The sequence below is a fragment of the Hemiscyllium ocellatum genome, chromosome 14, assembly GCF_020745735.1.
Source record: "Hemiscyllium ocellatum isolate sHemOce1 chromosome 14, sHemOce1.pat.X.cur, whole genome shotgun sequence".
Taxonomy (NCBI): Eukaryota; Metazoa; Chordata; class Chondrichthyes; order Orectolobiformes; family Hemiscylliidae; genus Hemiscyllium; species Hemiscyllium ocellatum.
This window is the reverse complement of record NC_083414.1, coordinates 57,976,038-58,001,688: the sequence shown is the minus strand read 5'-3', so window position 1 is coordinate 58,001,688 and position 25,651 is coordinate 57,976,038. Positions and strand designations below refer to the sequence as shown.

The 25,651-nt window shown below is 42.2% G+C and overlaps 2 protein-coding genes across 2 annotated transcripts in view; one reads left to right on the top strand and one right to left on the bottom strand.

Moving 5' to 3' along the window:
- The window catches only part of LOC132822154 (acylamino-acid-releasing enzyme-like), a 64,679-nt gene extending 48,721 nt beyond the window's left edge, over positions 1-15,958 (bottom strand). Inside the window, exons 1-5 of the mRNA XM_060835225.1 lie at positions 15,896-15,958; positions 6,840-6,969; positions 3,510-3,636; positions 2,782-2,872; positions 293-368 (exon numbers count right to left, since the gene is read on the bottom strand). Coding sequence (XP_060691208.1) covers positions 293-368; positions 2,782-2,872; positions 3,510-3,636; positions 6,840-6,969 — 424 coding nt within the window. The 5' untranslated portion in view covers positions 15,896-15,958. The remainder of the gene's footprint in view (positions 1-292; positions 369-2,781; positions 2,873-3,509; positions 3,637-6,839; positions 6,970-15,895) is intronic.
- An 88-nt stretch (positions 15,959-16,046) lies between these two features.
- Positions 16,047-25,651, top strand: part of apeh (acylaminoacyl-peptide hydrolase) — an 80,058-nt gene continuing 70,453 nt past the window's right edge. Inside the window, exons 1-4 of the mRNA XM_060835726.1 lie at positions 16,047-16,325; positions 20,291-20,420; positions 22,340-22,466; positions 23,732-23,822. Of these exons, the coding sequence (XP_060691709.1) occupies positions 16,200-16,325; positions 20,291-20,420; positions 22,340-22,466; positions 23,732-23,822 (474 nt within the window). The 5' untranslated portion in view covers positions 16,047-16,199. The remainder of the gene's footprint in view (positions 16,326-20,290; positions 20,421-22,339; positions 22,467-23,731; positions 23,823-25,651) is intronic.

The window sequence follows — 25,651 nt, the reverse complement described above, 5'->3', positions numbered from 1 at the left end:
GTTTAGATCAATAATAGATGAGTTGAAAATTTTCAAAACCGGACATTGTTAAAGAATTGGAAATAGTCAGTTAAGACTTTGACACAAATAGGTGATTTGAAACTCAGCTTCAGTCAAATGTGATACTAAAATTGCAACAAAAACTGATTTTATATCAAACTGCTGTCAAGGAAGGGAATGGAGTTAAGAAATGCAGACCAAAAATGACCACTTTAGTTTTACTAACATGTAAATGAAAAGGTTTGCTTATCACTGTAATTCCCATTCGAGAACTGGTTGAATAATCACATACCATCTTCATACACTTTGCCATGCTTGTCAAGTACTGTCAGGTTTATGCACTTGTCCTTTGAGGTTTTGCTCCAGATCTGTAGAAAAAAAACATTCTATACTGAGTGAAATGTGCCTATAGTTAAATAATTGTACATATTGCTTTCAAAATTGCCTGAAAAATTATTGCCACATAACTGAGGGTCCCCCATACTGGACAACAATGAAGGTTACTGAGTACAATAGTACTTCAGAAGTTCTTCATCTTGATGTCATAGGGCAAGCAATCTGCACATAAAGATCACATAAACAGCAATGAGATGTATGATCAACTTGTTTTATTGGTGCTGTTTGAGAGATAAAGTGTTACAACAACATCTTTATCTTAATGCTTTTCTTTATGATAGTACCATGAGATAGCAGTATGTCATCTTGGGTGTAAACTATGTAAAGTAACCAGTTTGAGACCTTTAAGTTTAATAAGGGGCAGTTTTTTGACATATCACAGATTTTTGTTCGGAGGCTGTCCAAATCACGATAACCTGTCAGTAACTGGGTAAGCAAACTTTTTGGATGCCTTGGCTTCTTAAATCAGCTATTTGCAACAGTGTCCTAAACTGTGGGGGACAGTGCCACTGATCTCGGAAGACCCTGATGCTTCTGGTCTTGTGAATACCTGATCTATAGGCAGTGACTAAGAATGAAGACACTCCGTACCTCCATACACTTAAGCACCATCCACCTCTGATGGTGGGCCTACCAATCACTAATTGTCATTGATCTCCAGACATAGGAACTGTGAACCTGTCCATTGTTTAATTTGAGAGGGGTTTAATTGGCTGCCTCCTCAAAAATTGCTTTCCGGATGCAGGCCTCATTATATATGTAGATTTGGACTCTTATTTCTCCCGACCTCAAACATGAGAATTCCACTCTGTTTGCAAAACGTTTAATATTTACTTGTGTGCATTGTGTAGTATTTACAAAAGGCACAGGAAATCCTATTTTTTCTTCAGTGTGAAATTCTGTGTGTTTCAGGTTGATTTTTAAGGCCTGAGCACAGCAAAGCATACACATTGACTACATTTTAGATGATGAGTCCTTGAGTTTGATTGCTGGATTTTATCATTCAGGTGTCTGAGATGTAAGGGTACACAAAGAAATCGACGGGTATTTGTTTCAGTTTGTCTGATGTAGAGGTCAGCCTTTTTCTATAATGGTATAGTCTCCTGACATGACAATTGAACATCCAGTCGGTGTCAAAAGAGTTCATCTAATTTAATTTTAAAAGCATAATTGGTTACTTGATGGAGCAGAATGGTTCATTCTTGACTCTTATTTCCAGTCTTGATTCTTCTTGAAAATCCTGAAATCAATTAAACCAAACCTTGGGCCCAAGTTGTTAAAAATCAAGGTCAAAGTTGATCAAGCCTTCAAGAGTACAAAGTACGTCATTACTGTTAGATCTCTTTTCTTTTGCAATTTTGAGTGAGTCTTTTTTTCCCCCTGAAACCTGCATAGGTTGTTCAGCATCATGCAAATTTACAATTACAATTGAGTAAGACTCAGACAGCATCAACACAATCATAAACCCTTTGGGTCAAATGGTCTATTAAATGCACTTTTTTACATTTTATAAAAAACTATCTTCTTTTCTAAAACTAATGACTTGGGATGCATTCAAATGTAAGTGCTAAGATGGCTATGAACCTTAACCAGATAATGAAGCTTCATGCAAACCTATACAGTGAATAAGTGGGCTATTTACTCAAGACAGGCATCAAATCTCAATTAGGCTCAAGACTTGCCATTTTCCTAGCTCAGAGTATTTAGATCAAATTTAGATCTGGGCTAAAATCAGCTAACACAATGCAGACATATTGATCAAAAATAGGAACTCTGCACTCTATCAGACCCAGTATCATACCAAGGAGTGCATATTAAACTATTAGGAGAGCTTTATATAAGTTCTTAAAAGTAATCTAATAATTGTATATGTTGCTCATACATCATGGCCAGACATTTTCTCAATGCTCCAACTCTTCCCCCATAACATCACAAGAAATCCTATAATTGTGATCTTCACTGCAATTTTGGGGGTTTTTACAGCTTTAGAACTGGAGACAAGAGTATCTCAATTAGTCAAAACAATGAAAGTGTAGTGATCAAATCAACTGAGTGAAATGTGCCCATATTACAGTTAAATAATTGTACACACTGATTTCAGGAACTCTTTACTTAAATCAAAATTGAAAATTTACTTGCACGAGTAGTTTTCACTCTGAATGAAAACAAGAATCAAAAGATTCTGTGCACAGGAACACTAGAATATGTACAGCCAGAAAAAGGCAATTGTGCTTAGGGCAACTGAGTGGCAAAGAAGGCCTGGAGGGCCAAAAGACTCAATTCCTGTTTCTATTTTAGTTTGTATATGAAGGAGGAATCAAACATTCTCGGATTCTTTCCAGCCGCTTCATTTCGCTCACACACACAAATCCATGATACCATTACCTCCAGATATTGCTTTTCTTCCCCCTTATTATTGGTATGCCTCCTGAGGACAGCTTTCCGAGTGCCAGAAGGCGAATCTCTATTCATCAATCTGAGAGTTAAAGTTTAGAATGTTGTTAGACTGAACATTCAAATTTCTTGTCTTACAAGGTAAATTTGCAATCCAGCCAGTTAATATTTCAAATGCCATTCTAATATAATAAAGAACATCAAAATACTTCAAAGAATCAGTAGAATTAGATCAAGACTTGCTTTATTCCTTCATTCTCACCAATGACACAAAGGCAATAAACTGACCAATGTATAAAGAATTACAATAATTATGCCATTAAATCAGACACAAGGGATAGCACAAAATTATAGGAACTTACAACAAGGGAAGTGGAGCCAATTCTGGTTCTTTGAAGGAGCAGGTGTAAACAGCCCCACATTTTCACTTTTCACCCAGAACCCTGGACGTTTGTCATATCTCAAGCACCATTAAAGGTACATATGGAATCAACTTCCAACATCTTTTCACTATATCATTTAAGATCCTGACAACTTAGTGAAAAAATGGTGAAGATGTTTAATTCCAATAATCTGGACCTGTTAATATTAACCAGCATGGTAAGTTATATCGTAGCTCCCCAGATGAAACATTTCAGTTAAGCTGGCCAGAAAAACAGATTTTATCAACAGTCGACGACCTCTTCTTCTCTGCATGGCACCATCCTGGTAATACTCACTCGCCCTGTAATTCCGTACATCTTCCTGAAGGGCCAGCGTATGCAATGGAATTTTCATCATAGAAAACAACATACCCTCGACACAACTTCATCCACTCAGCTCGCTCCAGATCTCTCTGGGACCATTCTGCAACAGAAATTAACTTCCATGATTCCCCATCAGTTCATGGCATGAAACTACAAAATGTCTCAACAGATACAGGGAGTGGCAGGGAGAAGGAATAGGTCCTTCAGTTTCGCTGTAAGAATATAGGAACCCAAGTAAGTCACCTGTAACTGATTTACAAGTGACTTTGAGAGAAGCAGAGACAGATTTATTTAATAAGACCAATCCCCTTGACATGAAGTCAAATCCAAGAGAAAAGTACTTTTGAGATGTACTGCATTGGCATTGCTGTCAAACTGTTAAACCGTTTTTCCCCCAATACACAATGCTCCTTTAATTAATTGACATCACAAAATAAATTTCTACCTTAAGATAGACAAACTCTTTAAAAGGATCCATCTAGGCATGTGATAATTTTGACCATAAAGTCCCACCTCACTTAAATTTTAAAACTACAGAAATCGATAATAAAGCACCTCCATATTTTTTTCTGTACTTTGTAACCCCACCAGGCTTTCTCAAGCACTTAACTGTCAAAACAGGAGAAGCTAGGAGTAATGGAGACATTCATAGAAGGCATGAGATAATCCATTTGTTGCATTTTCCCTATGAAAATATTCAGTTTGAGATGCTAAACCTTAAGTAAGTTTTATAATGAGATAGCTGGAGCAAACGAAAAGAATTTTATTTTCTGAACATTAATTTTAACAAATTTGTACTGTACAAGTAACACTTACATAGAAGATTTTTTTAAATTTCTCAGAAATAGCTAACACAGAAAAGGCCTGTCCTTAGTTATTGAGAACATTAAGATGCAATCATATGGCTTTTACAGAATCAGGATGGCTGATTAATACAAATGGGATTTCATGGCCGATCATTCTTTTTAGATTAGATTACTTACAGCGTGGAAACAGGCCCTTCGGCCCAACAAGTCCACACCAACCCTCCGAAGAGCAACCCGCCCAGCCCATTCCCCTACACTTACCCCTTCACCTAACACTATGGGCAATTTAGCACAATCAATTCACCTAACCTGCACATCTTTGGACTGTGGGAGGAAACTGGAGCACCTGGAGGAAACCAAATCACATTCATTAACTCTAACTTTACAATTTGACAGGTTGTATTGTATACTAGCTGAAAATGTGTTGCTGGTTATAGCACAGCAGGTCAGGCAGCATCCAAGGAACAGGAATTTCGACGTTTCGGGCATAAGCCCTTCGTCAGGAATGAGGAGAGTGTGCCAAGCAGGCTAAGATAAAAGGTAGGGAGGAGGGACTTGGGGGAGGGGCGATAGAGATGTGATAGGTGGAAGGAGGTCAAGGTGAGGGTGATAGGCCGGAGTGGGGTGGGGGCGGAGAGGTCAGGAAGAACCAACTGACTCCCACAGCTACCTGGACAACACCTCCTCCCACCCTGCCCCCTGTAAAAACTCCATCCCATATTCCCAATTCCTTTGTCTCCGCCGCATCTGCTCCCAGGAGGACCAGTTCCAACACCGCACAGCCCAGATGGACTCCTTTTTCAAGGACCGCAGATTCCCCCCAGACGTGATCGACGATGCCCTCCACCGCATCTCCTCCACTTCCCGCTCCTCCGCCCTTGAGCCCCGCTCCTCCAACCGCCACCAAGACAGAACCCCACAGGTTCTCACCTACCACCCCACCAACCTCCGTATACAACGTATCATCCGCCGTCATTTCCGCCACCTCCAAACGGACCCCACCACCAGGGATATATTTCCCTCCCCTCCCCTATCAGCGTTCCGCAAAGACCACTCCCTTCGTGACTCCCTCGTCAGGTCCACACCCCCCACCAACCCAACCTCCACTCCCGGCACCTTCCCCTGCAACCGCAGGAAATGTAAAACTTGCGCCCACACCTCCTCCCTCACATCCCTCCAAGGCCCCAAGGGATCCTTCCATATCCGCCACAAGTTCACCTGTACCTACACACACATCATCTATTGCATCCGCTGCACCCGATGTGGCCTCCTCTATATTGGGGAGATGGGCCGCTTACTTGCGGAACGTTTCAGAGAACACCTCTAGGACGCCCGGACCAACCAACCCAACCACCCCGTGGCTCAACACTTTAACTCTCCCTCCCACTCCACCGAGGACATGCAGGTCCTTGGACTCCTCCACCGGCAGAACATAACAACACGACGGCTGGAGGAGGAGCGCCTCATCTTCCACCTGGGAACCCTCCATCCACAAGGAATGAACTCAGATTTCTCCAGTTTCCTCATTTCCCCTCCCCCCACCTTGTCTCAGTCGGTTCCCTCAACTCAGCACCGCCCTCCTAACCTGCAATCTTCTTCCTGACCTCTCCGCCCCCACCCCACTCCAGCCTATCACCCTCACCTTGACCTCCTTCCACCTATCACATCTCTATCGCCCCTCCCCCAAGTCCCTCCTCCCTACCTTTTATCTTAGCCTGCTTGGCACACTCTCCTCATTCCTAATGAAGGGCTTATGCCCGAAACATCGAATTTCCTGTTCCTTGGATGCTGCCTGGCCTGCTGTGCTTTAACCAGCAACACATTTTCAGCTGTGATCTCCAGCATCTGCAGACCTCATTTTTTACTGTATTGTATACTAACAATGATTCTATTTAGTATTGTTTGATGTCATCGCTGTGACGGAACAGAACCTTTCAGAATCACAGAATCATTAGTGCATAGACAGAGTCATGCAGTTCAACATGTCTGCATGAGGAATGCCTTTATTGCCATTCTCCCACCTTCTTTCCAGAACCCTGCATATTGTTCCTTCCCAAATAACTGTCTAATTTCTTGAAGTGTCGCAAATGTCCTTGCATACGTTATACTCTGTGCATTTCAGACATAAATATTTAATGCATGAAATAGCTCTCTCTCATATCACTTTTGCTTCCTTTAAGAATTACTTTAAATCTGTGCCTGCTTATTGCCAATTCATTCAATTACAGAAAGAGTTTCTCCATCCCTACACTATCCAGACCCCTCATTATTTTGGGCTGCCTCTATCAAATCTCCTCTCAGCCTTGCTTTCTCCAAAGAAAACAGTCTTCACCGCCTCTTTGTCAAGAATCTGTATTCAACTGTTCAAAAACAGCAGAGCTACTTGATCCTATGCAAAACTTATCTGTTGAATTTTAGGGACAACAAAGAGAAGGCACAATGTGATCAACACATGCACTTTGATCTACCCCTTATACAATCAGAATCATGGTTGTACCTGAGTAGATGTTACAGTATTTTCCCCCGTGCTTCAAAGTAGCTTGTGGTCCAATGCAGCCTTTCAGTGGAGTTGGGAATTTGCTGATTTCTTGGTAGATCCCAGCAATCTCTTCTGAATCAGTTATCATCTCCAATAAAAAGCAAGACACCCCTTTTAATAAGTTATTCTGCATGCCAGAATTAAAATTGAATGACAAATGTAGCAATTACAATTTAAACCCTGTGTCGTATCCTAAACTATAAGCAGAATTAAGATATTGTCATGTTCCTATTTACAAAGAGCTGATTTTTTTTCTACCTATAAAGTTCAACATTTTGATGCGCCATGTCATGGTTGCAGAAAGTGTGGACTCGTGGATATCACTGTGATCCAGAGCAAATGTTAAAGTACAGATCTGAGACGGCGCAGGGAATCTCTTGTGGACTCAAACTGTAAGCCTCCCTCTCTTGGTTCATCACAGAGATTGTACCCGTTGGTAGTCTGGAATGAAAAACCTCTTCAAGACAGTTTAGTTTAATTTTGGTTATCCCCTTTATTTACCAATAGCATCACTGTTACAGCATAACAGTGATACCTATAAGCTAAACTAACTAGGTTCTAACAACCCAGGAGAGAAGGATATTAGCTCTTCAAGAGGCCTAGCAGGTTTGTCTGTCCTACTGTCACAAACAGGCTTCCTTTATACAAGAAGTTTACAAACAACACTGCATGTTCTTAATTAAACAGATTAACAGTGAAAGTCAATAATTCATAAGGAAGAGGAGTTAATTGACAGATCTGTGTGAATTGAAAGATCACTCCTACAGGCCTTGAGCTATTCATCAGGTGGGAAAAACAAATCCAGTCAAGTTATGTGTCTGCTGATGAGATGAGTCCCTATCATAGAGATGTACCAGTCTAAATTAAGTGGGAGATGTCATAAGGTAACCTTGCACAGCTCGCATGTCAGATACAATTTTTAATTTCAAAAATATATTTTATTCATAAAATATTTTGATGATTTGTACAATTGGTGGTGCCATACATATGTGTACATTTCATTTTGTTACATACAGAGATCGGAATTAATCATTCTTATATACAGGTCTGTACGTTCACCATCCATATATTTAGCTGAGGCGAAAGCGGAGCCCACTTACTGAGTGGGCCCCCTGTTCTTCTTTGGCAGGCAGACATTACACGGTGGTCTTTCCCCACTGAGCCTTGGCGGCAGCTGCCCCAAGCTTCAGTGTGTCCCTTAACACATAGTTCTGGACTTTGGAACGTGCCAGTCCGCAACACTCAGTCGGGGTCAACTCCTTCAGCTGGAGGATCAACAGGTTTCGGACAGACCAATGAGTGTCTTTCACTGAATTGATGATCCTCCAGGCACAGTTGATATTCGTCTCGGAGTGCACCCCGGGGAACAGACCGTAGAGCACGGAGTCCTGCTCATGGAGCTGCTCAGGATGAACCTTGACAAACACCACTGCATTCTTCTCCAGACATCCTTTGTGTAAGCACATTCCAGGAGGAGGTGTGTGACAGTCTCGTCTCCTCCACAGTCGCTTCGAGGACAGCGTGCAGTGTGGCAGAGAGTCTTGGCGTACATAAAGGATCTCACAGGCAGAGCCCTTCTCACCACCAGCCAAGCCATGTCTTCGTGCTTGTTGGAAAGTTTTGGCAATGAGGCATTCTGTCAAATGACTTTGACAGTCTGCCTAGGGAACCGCTTGACAGGATCCGCCCTCTCCTTTTCCCGAAGGGTCTCAAGGATACTATGTGCTGACCACTTCCTGATGGACTTGCGGTCAAAGGTGCTTTTCTTCATAAATTTCTCGACGAAGGACAGGTGATCCGAACAGTCCAACTACTACTACGCGGCAGTGAGGCCAGGCCCATCCTTTGCAACACCGGGGACAGGTAGAACCTCAGTACGTAGTGACACTTGGTGTTTGCGTACCAGAGATCCACGCACAGCTTGATGCAGCCACACACAAAGGTGGTCATCAGGATGAGGGTGGCATTGGGTGTGTTTTTTCCCCCCATGCCCAGATTTTTATACAATTGAGTCCCTTCAAACCCTGGCCATCTTTGATCTCCATACAAAATGGAAGATGGCCCGGGTGACTGCGACGGCACAGGTTCTGGGAATAGGCCAGACCTGTGCCACAATGAACAACACTGACAGTGCCTCACACCCGATGACCAGGTTTTTACCCGCGATGGAGAGTGACCGTAGCTCCCATCTGCCCAGCTTCTGCCTCACTTTCTTGGTACGCTCCTCCCAAGACTTGGCACACGCCCCAGCCCCCCACCATCCCCCCTCCCCCCAAACCAAGTACCCAGCATTTTCAGGTGGTCAGTCCTGACAGTGAAGGGGATAGAGGATTGGTCGGCTCAGTTCCCAAAGAGCATGGCCTCACCCTTGCCTCGGTTGACCTTGGCCTGAGGCCCGATCGCACTGGTCACATATGCACATGAGTCTGTGCACAGACAGTGGATCCAAGCAGAAAACGGCGATGTCATCCATGTACAGGGAGGCCTTAACCTGTAGGCCCCCACTGCCAGGAATAGTCACCCCTCGCAGGCTCGCATCCTTCCTGATGGACTCAGCAAATGGCTCTATGCAGCACACAATTGTTTTACAAAATGACTTCTTAGCAAGGAGGGCAAACTTTTGACCATAAGATGGCGATCTGACAGATTGTGTCAGAACCTCTTCAATGTTAGGTTTAGAATAATTTTTAAGATAAAAAGCAGGAGTCTGCTCCTAGCTTAAGCACCGAATCATTTGGTACCTGAAGCTGAAACGTTACCGTAAGGTTGCATGCTAATTGATTCGTTTGTCTTGAATTAAACATGCTTTCTTTTCAGGATTGTGATTCAAATTCAAATAAGACATAAGATCTGATTTGATAGAATTGACAGTGGGGCAGTCTGTAAGGCCTGTAGAATAGTCTGCAAGAACAACAAGTTAGTTAAAGCTTCATCAGTATTACCTTTTACAGTCATGATTTGGAGATGCTGGTGTTGGACTGGGGTGCACAAACTTAAAAATCACACAACACCAGGTTGTTGTCCAATAGGTTTAATTGGAAGCACTTGCTTTTGGAGTGCCACTCCTTCATTAGGTGGCTGTGGAGTACACAATTGTATGACACAGAATTTATAGCAAAAAGTTTATAGTGTGATGTAACTGAAATTATATATTGAAAAATACCTTGATTGTCTGTTAAGTCTCTCATCTGTTAGAATGACCATGGTAGCTTCACTTCTTCCAGAAGTAAGTCACAAAACTTTTTTTTAAAAGTTACATTATCAGGTTAATTGTAACAATCGTATCAGGCCTGATAAGATGTCGAAGGTGTTCGCTCAGGGTTCCCTGTCTGTACCATAATGTTTAGACTGATTCTAATCTAAAAGTTGAGTCACACACACTCCCAAACTCACACGCACCCTCTCACAGACTTAGACCCCTTTACACTCACACACACATATACATATACATATACACTTTCTCTCACAGACACCCACAACACCCCCCTCCCCGAGATTCACAAACACACCCCTACAGACTACAGTCACACAAGACTCCCACAGGCACCCTCTCACAAGCTTAGACCTCTTTAGACTCTCTCTCACAGATACTCAAAACCCCCCACCCCAGACAGACAGACACACACACACACATACACGTTTGTGGAGTGAATTTATAGTTGCAGAGTTACATTGTACTTTGCTCAAAAACTGCATGAATCCATGTAAGACTCTGTTAATTCATTTTTTAGATTAGAATCAGTCTAAACATTATGGCTTAGAAAACAGTACATAGGGGGCGAACACCTTCACCATCTTATCTGGTCTGACACCAATTGTTACAGTTAACCTGAGAATGTAATTTTTAAAAAAAAGTTTTGTGATTTACTTATGAAAGAAGTGAAACTGTCATGGTATTCTAACAGATGAAAGACTCAACAAACAAGTAAGGTATTTTTCAATGTATAATTTCAGTTACATCACACTGTAAACTTTTGCTATAAATTCTGTGTCTAACAATTGTGTACTCCACAACCACCTGAAGGAGCAGCGCTCCGAAAGCTAGTGCTTCCAATTTCACCTGTTGGACTATAACCTGGTGTTGTGTGATTTTTAACTTTGTACCTTTTACAGAGTTTGCATTTCATGACCAGTAATGGCTACTCAAAATTGTATATTTGAGACTTTATGATAATTAAGTTCAATCCATAGCAAGTAGAGTCATAGAGATGTACAGCATGGAAACAGACCCTTCTCTCCAACCCATCCATGCCGACCAGATATCCCAATCCAATCTAGTCCCACCTGCCAGCACCCGGCCCATAACTCTCCAAACCATTCCTATTCACAAACTCATCCAAATGCCTCTAAAATGTTGCAATTGTACTAGCCTCCACCTCTGGCAGCTCATTCCATACACATATCACCCTCTGCGTGAAAATGTTGTCCCATCGGTCTCTTTTATATCTTTCCCCTCTCACCCTAAACCTATGCCCTCTAGTTCTGGACTCCCCAACCCCAGGGAAAAGACTTTGTCTATTTATCCTATCCATGCCCCTCAGAATTTTGCAAATCCTATAAGGTTACCCCTCAGCCTCCGACGCTCCAGGGGAAACAGTCCCAGCCTGTTCAGCCACTCCCTGTAGCTCAGATCCTCCAACCCTGGCAACATCCTTGTAAATCTTTTCTCAATCCTTTCAAGTTTCACAACATTCTTCTGATAGGAAGGAGACCAGAATTGCACGCAATACTCCAACAGTGGCCTAACCAATGTCCTGTACAGCCGCAACATGACCTCCCAACTCCTGTACTCAATACTCTGACCAATAAAGGAAAGCATACCAAACGCCGCCTTCACTATCCTATCTACCTGCGACTCCATTTTCAAGGAGCTATGAACCTGCACTCCAAGGTCTCTTTGTTCAGCAACACTCCCTAGGACCTTACCATTAAGTGTATAAGTCCTGCTAAGATTTGCTTTCCCAAAATGCAGCACCTCGCATTTATCTGAATTAAACTCCATCTGCCACTTCTCAGTCCATTGGTCCATCCGGTCCAGATCGTGAATTTAATTTTCTCCTGGCCTCAGTAGTCACAGTACTAAAATGGTCCCCCTCTCTCTCTCTCTCTAGCATCCTTTTGAACTCTCAAGTCATGGACTTGTAACAGAAAAGATGATTTTCCTTCTGTGTCTCCCTAGTTTGCAAGGGGGTAATATGAATCCATTATAATTGTTAGGACCTGACTGTCAACTACAACGCTTTTGATGATACAGAGTTTCGTTTCAAAGTCAGAATCAAACATGGTCATTAATTTCACAAGAGAACAGTCATGAATGTTATCACTAGGTGTCCTGTTTACACAGATTCACTGATGTTAAGGCAAATGTTCTTAATTGTCTTAGAGCACCCTGTTATCACTCGGTGAGAACAGATGCTTTTATCGTTTGCATAACTTGGGTTCCCCCGTTTTTTGAAGCCTGACCCTTCCTACCAGTATATTTTCTAGTGTGCAGCAAATGAGTGGGTAAGAGGGGTGGACAGGTTGAGTCGGTTAATGTCGCGGCGGCAGTTGGCGAGAAAGAGATCGAGGGTGAGTAAGAGGCCAGCACTGGGTGTCCAGGTGGATGGGGTGTATTGGAGGCAGGAGAAGGTGTCGTCAGAGGGTGGGCGAGAGTCTTGGTTGAAAAAGTAGGCACGGAGGCGAAGGCGGCGGAAGAATTGTTCAATGTCTCGCCGTGTGTTGAACTCGTTAATCCGAGGGCGTAGGGGAATAAAGGTGAGGCCTCTGTTGAGGACTGATCTTTCATCCGCCACAAATTCACCTGCACCTCCACACACATCATCTATTGCATCTGCTGCACCTGATATGGCCTCCTCTATATTGGGGAGATGGGCCGCCTACTTGCAGAATGTTTCAGAGAATACCTCTGGGACACCCGGACCAACCACCCCAACCACCCCGTGGCTCAACACTTTAACTCCCCCTCCCACTCCACAAAGGACATGCAGGTCCTTGGACTCCTCCATTGCCAGAACATAACAACGCGACGGCTGGAGGAAGAGCGCCTCATCTTCCGCCTGGGAACCCTCCAACCACAAGGGATGAACTCAGATTTCTCCAGTTTCCTCATTTCCCCTCCCCCCACCTTGTCTCAGTCGAATCCCCCGAACTCACCACCGCCTTCCTAACCTGCAATCTTCTTTCTGACCTCTTCGCCCCCACCCCACTCCGGCCTAGCACCTTCATCTTGACCTCCTTCCACCTATCACATCTCCATCGCCCCTCCCCCAAGTCCCTCCTGCCTACCTTTTATCTTAGCCTGCTGGACACACTTTCCTCATTCCTGATGAAGGGCTTATGCCCGAAACGTCGAATTTCCTGTTCCTTGGATGCTGCCTAACCTGCTGCGCTTTTCCAGCAACACATTTTCAGCTCTAATTATCTGCAACTCAATCAACTTTGGCCAGGAATAAGTGAGCTACACGCTAAACTATACACTACAGCACACTGGACATTTATTTCAGGAGACAATCATACCACTGAGAATAAGGTCTTCTACTTTGGTAAGGGAAAGAGAGTGAGACTACAAGTGAGGCAAGGAAAGAGGGCCCGGGGGACAAATAGAACATAGAAAAATACAGCGCAGTACAGGCCCTTCGGCCCTCGATGTTGCGCCGACCGAAGCTAACCTAACCTACACTAGCCCAATAACCTCCATATGCTTATCCAATGCCCGTTTGAATGACCATAAAGAGGGAGAGTCCACCACTGCTACTGGCAGGGCATTCCATGAACTCACAACACGCTGAGTAAAGAATCTACCCCTAACATTTGTCCTATACCTACCACCCCTTAATTTAAAGCTGCGTCCCCTAGTAACAGCTGACTCCATACGCGGAAAAAGATTCTCACTGTCAACCCTATCTAAACCCCTAATCATCTTGTACACCTCTATCAAATCTCCCCTAAACCTTCTTTTCTCCAATGAGAACAGCCTCAAGTGCCTCAGCCTTTCCTCATATGATCTTCAAGATCTTTCCTCATACTATCTTCATAAGATGTCTCCGCCTTTGCAATTGTTGAACAGGTTTGAGGTTCTTTCAGCTTGTTTGTGGCAGCACGGTGGCACAGTGGTTAGCACTGTTGCCTCACAGCGCCAGAGACCCAGGTTCAATTCCCGCCTCAGGCGACTGACTGTGTGGAGTTTGCACGTTCTCCCTGCGTCTGCGTGGGTTTCCTCCGGGTGCTCCAGTTTCCTCCCACAGTCCAAAGATGTGCGGGTCAGGAGAATTGGCCATGCTAAATTGCCCGCAGTGTTAGGTAAGAGGTAAATGTAGGGGTATGGTTGGATTGCGCTTCGGTGGGTTGGTGTGGACTTGTTGGGCCGAAGGGCATGTTTCCACACTGCAAGTAATCTAATCTAAACAAGATTGAGTACAGCAGGTTGGATGGGCTAACCACCTATCGCATTGTAATATCATACAGGAAGTTATTCAAGTGGGGGAAGCAAAATGCAACGTAGTGGTAGCACAGTACGTTTTGTGATGGGAATTGGTATTTCTACAACACTGTGTTACCCACCTAGTGCTGTGGTCTGAGACATCAGCTCAGGGCTGGGAAAGGAACCTAGAGTGAGATAAAGACAAACCAATCATTGTAGTTATAGAGAGACCACTAAGACAGGAAGGGAAATGAAAGCAGTTTGCATATTCAGTAATAAATTTCAATCAAGTAGCACCTCAAAAGGTCATAATCCCTGGCATCAGTATTAGGGAACTTGCACTATTACTGGGGAAAGTGGGTCTGAAGCATGTTGCATTTATAATGTGTAAAATTCCTGATTAATGTTTACTGCCAAGAATTATCAAAAATTTCAATGTGATGGGCTGAAGAGAAAGAAATAATAGAACAGGGAACTATCACAACATGGAAAAATATGGAAAGAATAGGTTGCATCAATGCAAGGGGTCAAAGAAACAGCCTGAAAGACAACAGCCTGAAATTCTTATTTAGGATTATTCTGTTGTCATGAACTCTGGGAAATTATTTCATGTATGTAACAAAGTTGTAACGTATCCACATTTTGGATTTAATAAAATTCTAAACAATAGTAAGTGACACTAAAATCCCAAAAGAATATAAAATAAGTTGCGGAAGACAACTTACATTCTTGTCTGGATTCTCTTATAACTTGCAAAATCTATCACTTTTTTTTAGATTAGATTAGATTCCCTACAGTGTGGAAACAGGCCCTTTGGCCCAACAATTCCATACTGACCCTCTGAAGAGTAACCCACCCAGACCCGTTTCCCTCTGACTAATGCACCTAACACTGTCGGCAATTTAGTATGGCCAATTCACCTGACCTGCACATCTTTGGACTTGTGGGAGGAAACTGGAGCACCCAGAAGAAACCCACGCAGACACGGGGAGAATGTGCAAACTCCACACATAGTCCAAGCTGAATTATAACTGTCACAAGAAAGTAGTTCAACAACTCAATTTTGGCATGTTTGCAACAAATGACACATCCCTTGCAAAAGAATAACCATAGATAACGCTTGGGAATTTAATTACAAACTATTACTTAATGAGTCAGTAAAATAAAGATAATGTTTCAAGTCTGGTATGACTCTTCTTCAAAACTTATTTACTTAGTATTTCTCAGTCACCATCTTAAACAAACAGAATTATAGCATGGGAAGAAAAGGGAGGGACATCATTCAGACTGGACCAGAATCAACCATTCTAGATTTTTGGGGGCAAAAAAAACCCACAACAAGCATCATTACAAGTCACCAAAATGATGGGACCTTGGATGTAACAAACAAGTCTTGTAAAGTATAAACAGACATCTAACTTTACATCACATGCAAGCATCCTCTGGGCTCTATTATTTCCAGTGATGCTAAAAGTAAGAGGGGGTGGTGTGGAATCCTTACAATCAGCAAGAATGATCTCAACTGACACAGGGAGCTGTACAATTATCAGCTGTATGTATGTATCCATCCATTTTCATGCTAAACACTCACTTTCTTAACTCTTTGGAGAGGAATGACAAGTCAAACAGCAGACAGCTACATCACGTGTCCCAGATACCCAGTGCGGCTGCGCCAACCGTCACTCAAGCCATCACCCACCGGCGGTGGAAGGCGGGGCTAACTATTGGACCTTCCCACTAGCCTAGCAGAGGGGTGCCACAGCCAGCCGACTCCAACATTTCGACATATTCTCACCGGCACTAGAACTCAACCATACTTACAGCAGTAAAATTAGACGTTATAAAAGTGAATGTGGTGTCAGCGTGAAATACATTGTTGAGTTGCTGCTCATTGAATGCCGTCAATAATCCTGATCTCCCCTCCATGTCTGAGCGTTGTTGGTACATTCTTACCCTTCCCTGGGTCGAGGAGGGGGTGCACGGTGGGCTGCTCGGTAGCCATAGAAACCATGGCCTCAGAGGTAAGAGTAAGAGTGAGAGTGAGAGATGTGGAGTGTTTGGGCTGATCCGCAGCCCCTTTTATTTGGTTGTGGACGAGGAGTGTAGTCGGGATACTGGGGGGAGAAACAGGTCGCTTCACACCCAGCTCCCGCTCCAGCGGCCCAGTCCCTCATAGGGCAGCCGGCCGTTCACTCCGCGGGGAGAGGAAGGCAGGAATCCGGGATCCACCTCCACCTGCCCCCGAGACCAGCTCCTTTAAAACGGGCAGCAAGTTCAGCCTCTCCCTGAAAGTCCAACCCTGGCAATATCTTTGTAAATCTTTTCTGAACTCTTTCAAGTTTCACAACATTCTTCCTATAACAGGGAGGCTAGAATTTCCCCCACTATTTCAAAAGTGGCCTAACCAGTTCCCTCTACAGCCACAGGATGACGTCCAACTCGTGTACCCAATGCACTGACCAATGAAGGCCCTTTCGTCCAAGTTATTGATACAAATTGTAAAATAATGAGGCTGTTGCACTAATCGTTGTGGCACACTACTCTTTGCAATCTTGCCAACCAGAAAAAGACCAAGTGAGCAAATTTGATACAGAATTGGATAAGTGGAAGGAAGCAGAGGGTGATGGTAGAGAAATATTTTTGTGACTGGAAACCTGTGTCCACTGGTGTTCTCTCTCTCTCTCTCTCTCTAGTGGATGATAAGATTAGAGGAGTGGTGAATTGTGAGCATTAGATTGCAGGACAATATGGATGGGCTGGTCAGATGACTGATCGGTGGCAAATGGAAATCAACCCTGGTCAGTGTGAAATGATGCATTCAAGCAGGACAAACAAGAGCAGGGAAGGAGAAAGTGAGATTTGCAGATGCTGGAGATCAAAGCTGAAAAATGTGTCGCTGGAAAAGCGCAGCAGGTCAGGCAGCCTCAAAGGAGCAGGAGAATCGATGTTTTGGGCATAAGCCCTTCTTCAGGAAAAGGGCAGGGAAGTACATGATGAACAGTGGACTTCTGCAATCAGAGAGGGATGTTAGTGTCCATGTCCACCAGACACTAAGGGTCAAGTAGATAAAGTGATTAAGAAGGCAAACGAGAGTTTAGATTGATTAGATTCCCTACAGTGTGGAAACAGGCCCTTCGGCCCAACGTCCACACTGACCCTCTGAAAGGCAACCCATCCAGACCCATTACCTTACATTCACACCTGACTATTACACCTAACACTATGGGCAATTTAGCATAGCAAATTCATCTAACCTGCACATCTTTGGATTGTGGGAGGAAACCAGAGCACCCGGTGAAAATCCATGCAGACACAAGGAGAATGTGCAAACTCCACACAGACCGTTGCCTGAGGCGGGAATTGAACCCGGGTCCCTGGTGCTGTGAGGTAGCAGTGCTTACCACTGAGCCACCGTGCTGTCCTACGGCCCCTTTAAGATTAGGGAACAGTACAAAATGTTGGTTAGGTGATAGCACCAGAGAGGCTGCAGAGGAGATTTATTGAGATAAATCTTGGATTGAGGATTTTTATTTATGAAGAAAGATTGGATAGATTAGGTTGTTGTTCTTGAAGCCGAGGAGACTGCGGGAGGATGCGATTTGAGATGTATAAATTATGAGGAATGTAGAAAGTATGGACAGGAAAAAGCATTTCCCTTTGGATATATCATTGACCAGGAGCCATAGATTTCAGATACGCAGCAGGAACTTTAGAGATGAAGGTGGGAATCTGGAACTCAATGCCTATAAGGATGATAGAGACAGAAATTTCTCAACATTTAGGATGTATCTAGATGTGCACTTGAAATGCTAAGGTTTACAAAGCTATGGGTCAAATACTGAAAAATGGGATTATGATTTTGTGGTTGTTGTTGTCCAGTGTAGATTTGGTGGGGAAGCATAGGACCCGTACAGTGCGCAAAGACTCCATTCAGCCGATTAAATCTGCAACAACCCTCTGAAGAACATCTCGCTCTATCTCCATAACCTCACATTTACTATGGTTAAACCATTTAACCTGCAAGTGCCTGGATACTGCAGTACAATTTAGTATGGCGAATCCACAAACATGAGAACGTGCAAAGTCCACAACCTTAGACAGTCACCTAAGTTCTTAGAATCAAAGTGTGACTGTGGAAGCCAGCAACATTACCCAGTACAGGGATTGAATTCATGATTTTGGTGTTATTAGCAGCATGCTCTAACCTTTTGAACTGACCAATCACTAACAATATTACTTGAAACAGCTTCAATAAATTTGTTAAACCTGTTTTCCTTCTCACAATTCCATGTTGACTGTGCTTGATTACCTTGAATTTTTCATAGTGCCTTGCAGTAATGTCTTCAATAGCTTCTACAACAATATTTTAAGTTGTGAAAAGTTGGAACAATGGAAGCACTAGACTTGTGGTTCAATGTACTTAAATTGCAAAAACATCATGACCAGATTTTTTGAAAAGATTTATGACTTGGGTTGTGTATGAGATCATAGATTCGTTTGCCAAGCTGGTGTGGTTTTCTGCAGATGTTTCGTCGCCTGTTGGTGGTCTGTTCTGTCTGGTATATACATGTCTCTTTTTTTTGGTACTTCCCGTTCTTTGTCTGAGTGGTTTCTGTATGGGGTCCAGTTCAATGTGTTTATTGATTAGATTAGATTACTAACAGTGTGGAAACAGGCCCTTTGGCCCAACAAGTCCACACCGACCCGCCGAAGCGCAACCCACCCATACCCCTACATATACCCCTTACCTAACACTACGGGCAATTTAGCATGGCCAGTTCTCCTGACCCGCATATCTTTGGACTGTGGGAGGAAACCGGAGCACCCGGAGGAAACCCACGCAGACACAGGGAGAACGTGCAAACTCCACACAGTCCACAGATATGCAGGTTTAGTGGATTACCCGTAATGACCAGGAATGTGCAGGCTGGTGGATTAGCCATGGGAAATGCACGGATAGGGGTGGGGATCTCGGTGGGATTCACTTCGAAGGATCAATCTGGACTTGGTGGGCCCAGTGACCTGCTTCTGCACTGACTCGAACAGGTGAATGAAGTTTGGATTTAGATCAGCCAGTATCTCATTGACAATGGAACAGATTTTAAACTGCTGAATGATCTACTGCTATTTCCTCTGGGAGGCATTTGGGAATGACCTTGAAGCATTTCCTCTGCCCTCCTAATAACCAATTGCCAATTCAAAGTTTAAAGTAGGGAGCCTGTTTTAGAAGTCTTTTCTGACGTGACTATTCTAATTGATGGTAAACATATATCAGTACGAGATCTGTTGAGACAGGACATTTATATTTGAGAACCTATCTTCCTATTAGATTTGCAGGATTTTTTTGGAGGTATTGCTGGTGATACTTCTCAAGGGACTTGAGGTTTCTGCTGTATATTGTCCATGTTTACAATGTATGAGGCAGGGCTGGTAACAGTGCTGCCCTGTAGACAATGAACTTGGTGTCAGTTCTGAGGTCTTGTGATCAAACACGCTGTTCTTGCAAACAGAAAATGAATGACCGTTTTGTTAAAGATGGTTTAATGTCTTTTATTGGACAATGTGTTGGTAGGGGGCAGGAGTGAACTTCTTGTTCTTTAACACAATTGGATTATTTATGTTTACTTGAGCAAGCATATAAGGTTTGGTTTAATTTCTCTGACAAAATGCATAACTCACTGTGCAACACTTATTCAACACTGCACTAAGTGCAAAACCTATTTATCTACTCAGTTCTTTAATGGTGCTTGAACTTTCTGACTATGGTAACCACTGAACCAGAGAGACATGTAGAGTAAATGGGAAATTATGTCATTATAATATTTTACTTTGGATGGGATATTCATGCATTTAACATGCAATTAATTTAGCTGATTGTTAAAAGGTGGCTCATACTGCAAATAAACCAAGCCCAATGTCAGATACTTAGCAATGGATCAACTTCAAAATTGTATTTGGTATCATGTCACTTTTTTTCTTATTGAAGGTGATCACCAATCCCAATGAGGTTGCAGAGATTTACAAAGAGTTAAGCAAATTCCCATCTCTGTCGAAAGCCTGCATTGGACCAGAGGTCATTTCCCAGTATGGGGGAAAGCACCGTAACATCTATACAGGTAACTGGAGCTAAGAGGCTTGACAGCTACATGTAAACGTATAAGCTACATGGAATGATGTTTTCTGTTTTAGACAGAAACAGTTTTATAATTTACACTTGACTAATACTGCAGATGCTGAAAATCTGAAATAAAATCAGAAAATGCTGGAGAAACTCTGAAGATCTGGCAGTATCTGTGGAGATAAAAATAATGTTAATATTTGGAATCCAATATGTCTTTTCTTTGGAAATATTTTACTGTGTAGTTTAGAATGCATTTTGGTCAGACCAGAATATAATTAGCAACATTTAAGTTTTTATAATACTGACAGATATTCTTTAACACTCTACAACATTTTGAAGAAAGAACTAGACCATTCAACATAGCCACTTTCAGGTCTGTATTTACCCTCTGCACAGAAATAGCAAATTTACTCATATTTTCCTGAATCCCTTTAAACTATTTTCCTTTATCTGTCTGTTCAGTCAAGGGAAAACAGTCACATTAAGACTCTAACAGTAGAGTGCAAAAAAATGAGTGACACATTAAACACATTCTGTCTCCCCTTTCAGCAAAAGTAATTATTTGCATTTATATGATAGCCTTAATGTAGATCAGCATCTAAGCTATTTTAAAGAAGTGTTATGAAGCAAAAATTGCTACCAAATAAAAGAAGGGTGTAACAGAAAGAGCAAATTAAATGCTTGGTCAAACAGTGACCATTTCAAGGGGGGGAAATTAATGAAGAGGTTTAGGAAAGGAATTCCAGAGCTTAGCACCCAAATGATTGAAAAATGGCTTCCAGTGGAGGAATAAAAGGACTCGAATGCAAAGAAGGCCAGGTTTACATTTTGGGGTGGGGGCGGTGAACGAAGCAATTATTGAAAATGCTCTGGGTGCTGTTTGATAAGACTGAATCAGGAAAGGACAATCCTACTCATTTGGATAGCATAGAACAGATGTTAAAGCAGGATGATGTAGTGGACTATTCAAAGACTGCAGCTAGGTTGGGTGGAACACCGAATAAAATACATAATAGTCTCAAAGAAGTCACTAATGTTTAGACAAACATTTCATCTTTGAGACCAAAACTAAAACTTGATTGAAGAATGATTTACTAACCCTTCTTATGTCCTACCAGTTTCCAAGATCTATGCACATGAATCCCAGGTCCTTTTGTGTGGCACGTTCATTAGAATTGTACCATTAAGTCTGTATTGCTGTACGTATCCCTTCAAATGCAATAATTCACTGTGTTAAATTCCATTCATCACTTGTCTGCCCATTCTGCTGGCTGCCTATGCTGTAGTTGATTAATTCAGTCTTTATGTTTGTTAGACTTCCAAATTTGGTTTATCAGCAAATTTTGGAACTTTTCTCTCTATTTCAATATCCAAGTCATCCAAAAAGGCAGTGTACCTAGCATTGATTCTAACTAAACACCACTATCCTCCAGTCTGAAAAACAAGCATGTGAGACCTCCACTCACATTTCCTTTAGAAAACTGGCATGTATGCTATTGGAGCATGTGACTTATCCAATTTAAGTATAACCAAGTCTCTGGTACATTCTGCCTATCAATATTCATTTCACCCTTTAGCTCTGTAATATCTGTGTCTAAAGGCATTCTGTTAGCCTTCCCTTTTAGGGGTATTGATCTTTTATTTAAATTTTAATCTTCCACCAAAAAAAACTCCTCCTTTTAAAGGATTCTGCACAAACACACAACAATATTAGGTTGTTATACCTCTAGATCAGCCTCTTACTAAATATACTGTAGTTATATGCATTCCTAAAATGACTGATCCCAATATAGTCCTGTCGGAAGAAGAGGATTAGATCAATGTTATTTGTCCAAATGTAAAATTGTTTGCTTGATAAAGCATCATGCATGGAGTGTTTAGTGTGGTAAGATGTTTACATTTTGTTTGTTCCAGAATGGTCCCAGCGAGATCTGGAACGAGCAGAGCGAGTGAAATTCTGCCGGCAGTATATCCTGTTCCATGATGAAGATTCCATTGTGTACACAGGTCCCTCTGGAAACTGCACAGAGCTGCAGGGCGAGTGAGTAAAGCGTTATCTATTTGTGATATAACTGCTCCATCATTTTGAGCTCTTGGGGTTCAGTGAGCATTTGAGGCATCAACTCAAGAAGAAACTTACTGAGCTAACTTAACAAGATGACATTAAGGCACCAACATGCCTATGAATTGAGTGCACTTTTTTTTTTGCCCCCTGATATTATTGTTTCTACAACTGTATGTCTTTAGTTAACATTAGTGCAGTGTTCAGGCACTACTACATTACCAGAGCTACTGGCATGCAAGCGAGATGTTAAACAGCAGTAAAGATCCTATATTCAAAAGCTTGGGGAGCTAATGTTTGCTCATGACATGAACAGTGATGTCTATTAGGTAATGTAGGAGGGAGCATAAAAATCAGAGATATTGATAGTTGAAATGAGAAGACAAAACTGGTGGATTGATTCCAGTTCAATGTAACAAACAAAGGATTGATTTGAGTATTTTTAAATCATGAAAAAGTAGGGGACCAAAGAGAGTATGAAGTCAATATGCACATATCCAAATTTTGTGGTCAGCTGCGAAAGTACTAATGGAATGTTAAACATCAAATCTAGAATACAAAAGGAAACATATTTGGCTTTATGTTTAGGCTTCTGGTTAAACAGTGTTTAGAGTACTGGGTACAGTTCTGATCACTGCACTTTAGAAAAAAAGTTTTAAGAAAGAGATAGTGGTCTTGGGAAGGTGTGCAATACAGATTAACCAGAATTTTTCAGCCCTTCTAAAGATTAAATTATGAGCAGAGATTAGATTCATTGGTTTCCAGAAGGTTGGAGGGTGACTTCATTTAGATTTTTAGGACTTTGAAAGAAATTAATAGGTTAGATTGAGATAAACATTTTCATGTTGGTAGAAGAGCCTAACAGGGGAATGATGCCTTAAAATCGAAGCAAGGTTATTCAAGAGGAAAGTGGAGCACTTTCACACACAAAATGTAGAACTTGCCTTCAGACAAAAAAACATGCATTTTCTGACTTGATGATTTTAAACTTGAGGCTGATAGATTTTTGCTAACAAGGGGTTGAGGAAAATGCAGCTGAAGAATGTACATAGAAGTAAGAGGCAGATCAGCCATGATCTTGTTGAATGGCGGAGCAGGCTCCAATTCCTTAACTCGTATGCATATTCAACTTTTATTCTTCAACCAACATATTCATCTAATTAGTGGATTGTTATTTGTAATGCTGACGTGATTACATTCAAACTAAAAATGCGCTCTGCAATTACAATTTCTTCTTTCTGTAGGCTATTAAGCAAAGAATCTCCATCTGGACTTCTAAAGGCTGTTCTCCGTGAGCACACTAACAAAAAAGGAGAGGAGAAGCAATTTCTGGAAGTAAGTTTATAATCACAACGTATCACTTAGTTTATATCTGCTTTATTCCTCAACACCTACCTCCCCAAAGCACTAAAATTGAATTTGGACTATTGGTCTATTTGACAAGGGCCTAAGGGTGAAAACATTTGGTATGGATGTAAAAATATTCTTCAAATGACCTTTGCTTATTATATATCCTTCAAACATTTCCAGCTGAAATTTCATTTCTTGAAGTCCTGTATTATTTTTATTCTTTTCATGAAGCATTGGCATTACTGGCATTGACAACATTTATTGCCTTAGTTCTCAATTGATTAGTTGCCCATAATCCCTAATTATGAAGGTGAACAGAAGCGGGTGGTGAGCTGCTGCCATTGTCTTTGGGCCATAGGTACAACTACAGTGCTGTTAGGAAGGGTGTTCCAGCATTCTGATCACTGGTCTGCCAGTTTTTCCTTTCCTCTGCACAGATCTCTGAGATCCATGCTTGGTAGTGACTTCCATAACAGGAAGTCAATGCTGCAGTTGATATTGTGACGCTGATTGCTGTTTAGCTGGACATCTGAGTGAGCAGCTTGGAGGGAATATTGATTCTGACCCAGTGACTTTGAGGAATGTACATATAATCCAAGTCAGGATAGTCTGTGACCTGCAGGGGAACTTGGAGGTGGTAGGGGTGTTCCCATTTATCTGCTATCTTTGTCTTTCTAGGTGGTAGAGGTTGTGGGTTTGGAAGCTGTTTTCAAAGGAGCCTTGGCGTGCTACTACAGTACATCTTATTGATGTGCACGCTGCTGCTACTACTGTGCTTTGGTGGTTAAGGGAGTGAATGTTCACAGTGAAGAATGCTGTGCCGTGCAAATGGGGTGCTTTGTTCTGGATGGTATCAAACTACTTGAGTGTTGTTGAAATTGTACCTATCCAAGCAAGTGGGGAGTATTCCATCACACTGCTGACTTTTACCTTGAAGATGGTAGACAGGTATTTGAGATCCCAAAGATTGTCCACCATTGACTGTATTTATATGCTAGTCCAATTCTGTTTCTGACCAATGATGAGACCCAGAACATTGTCTGTGGAGGATTTAACGATGATCAACTATTAAATGCCAAGTGGTGATGATTGGAATCACTGTCTTGAAGAAGGTTATTGCTCACTGCTTACATGATGCAAGCATTACTTACTATGTAACCTGGATGTTGTCCAGGTCTTGCTGCGTATGATCTGTTCAGTGTCTGAGGAGTTATGAATGATGCTGAACATTGTACTATCCTCCACAAATGTCCCCATTACTGACTTTATTTTGGAGGAAAAGCAGTTGAAAAGGTTGGAACTCAGACACACCCCTGAGGAATCTTGGACTTTTGTGGCACAGTGGTAGTGTTCCTACCTCAGAGCCAGGAGGCCTGGGTTCAAGTCCCACCTGGTTTAGAGGTATCTTGTAAAACCTCTGAATAGGTTGATTAGAAAATATCAACCTTGAGGAACCTCTGGATGATATATCGGGACTGAGATGATTGACCATTATCCATTGCCATTTGTTTTTGATTTTGGTATTTCAACCAGCAGTGTGTTTTGCTGTGATTCCTGTGGTTTCCAATTTTACTGAAGTTCCTTGATGCCATATTCAGTTAATTGCTGCCTTGCTGTCAAGGGCAGTCATTCTTCCTGCTGTTCAGCACTTTTGTCCGTGTTTGGATTAAAGTTGGCATGACTTGGGCATTGACTGGCCCTAGTGAAATGTAAGGCGAGTGACAGTGATTAGGTTATTCCTTTGCAAGTGTCACTTGATTGCTGATGATTAAGTGTAGCCAGATAGGATTGTATTTAGGAAGCTTGGAGTTGTC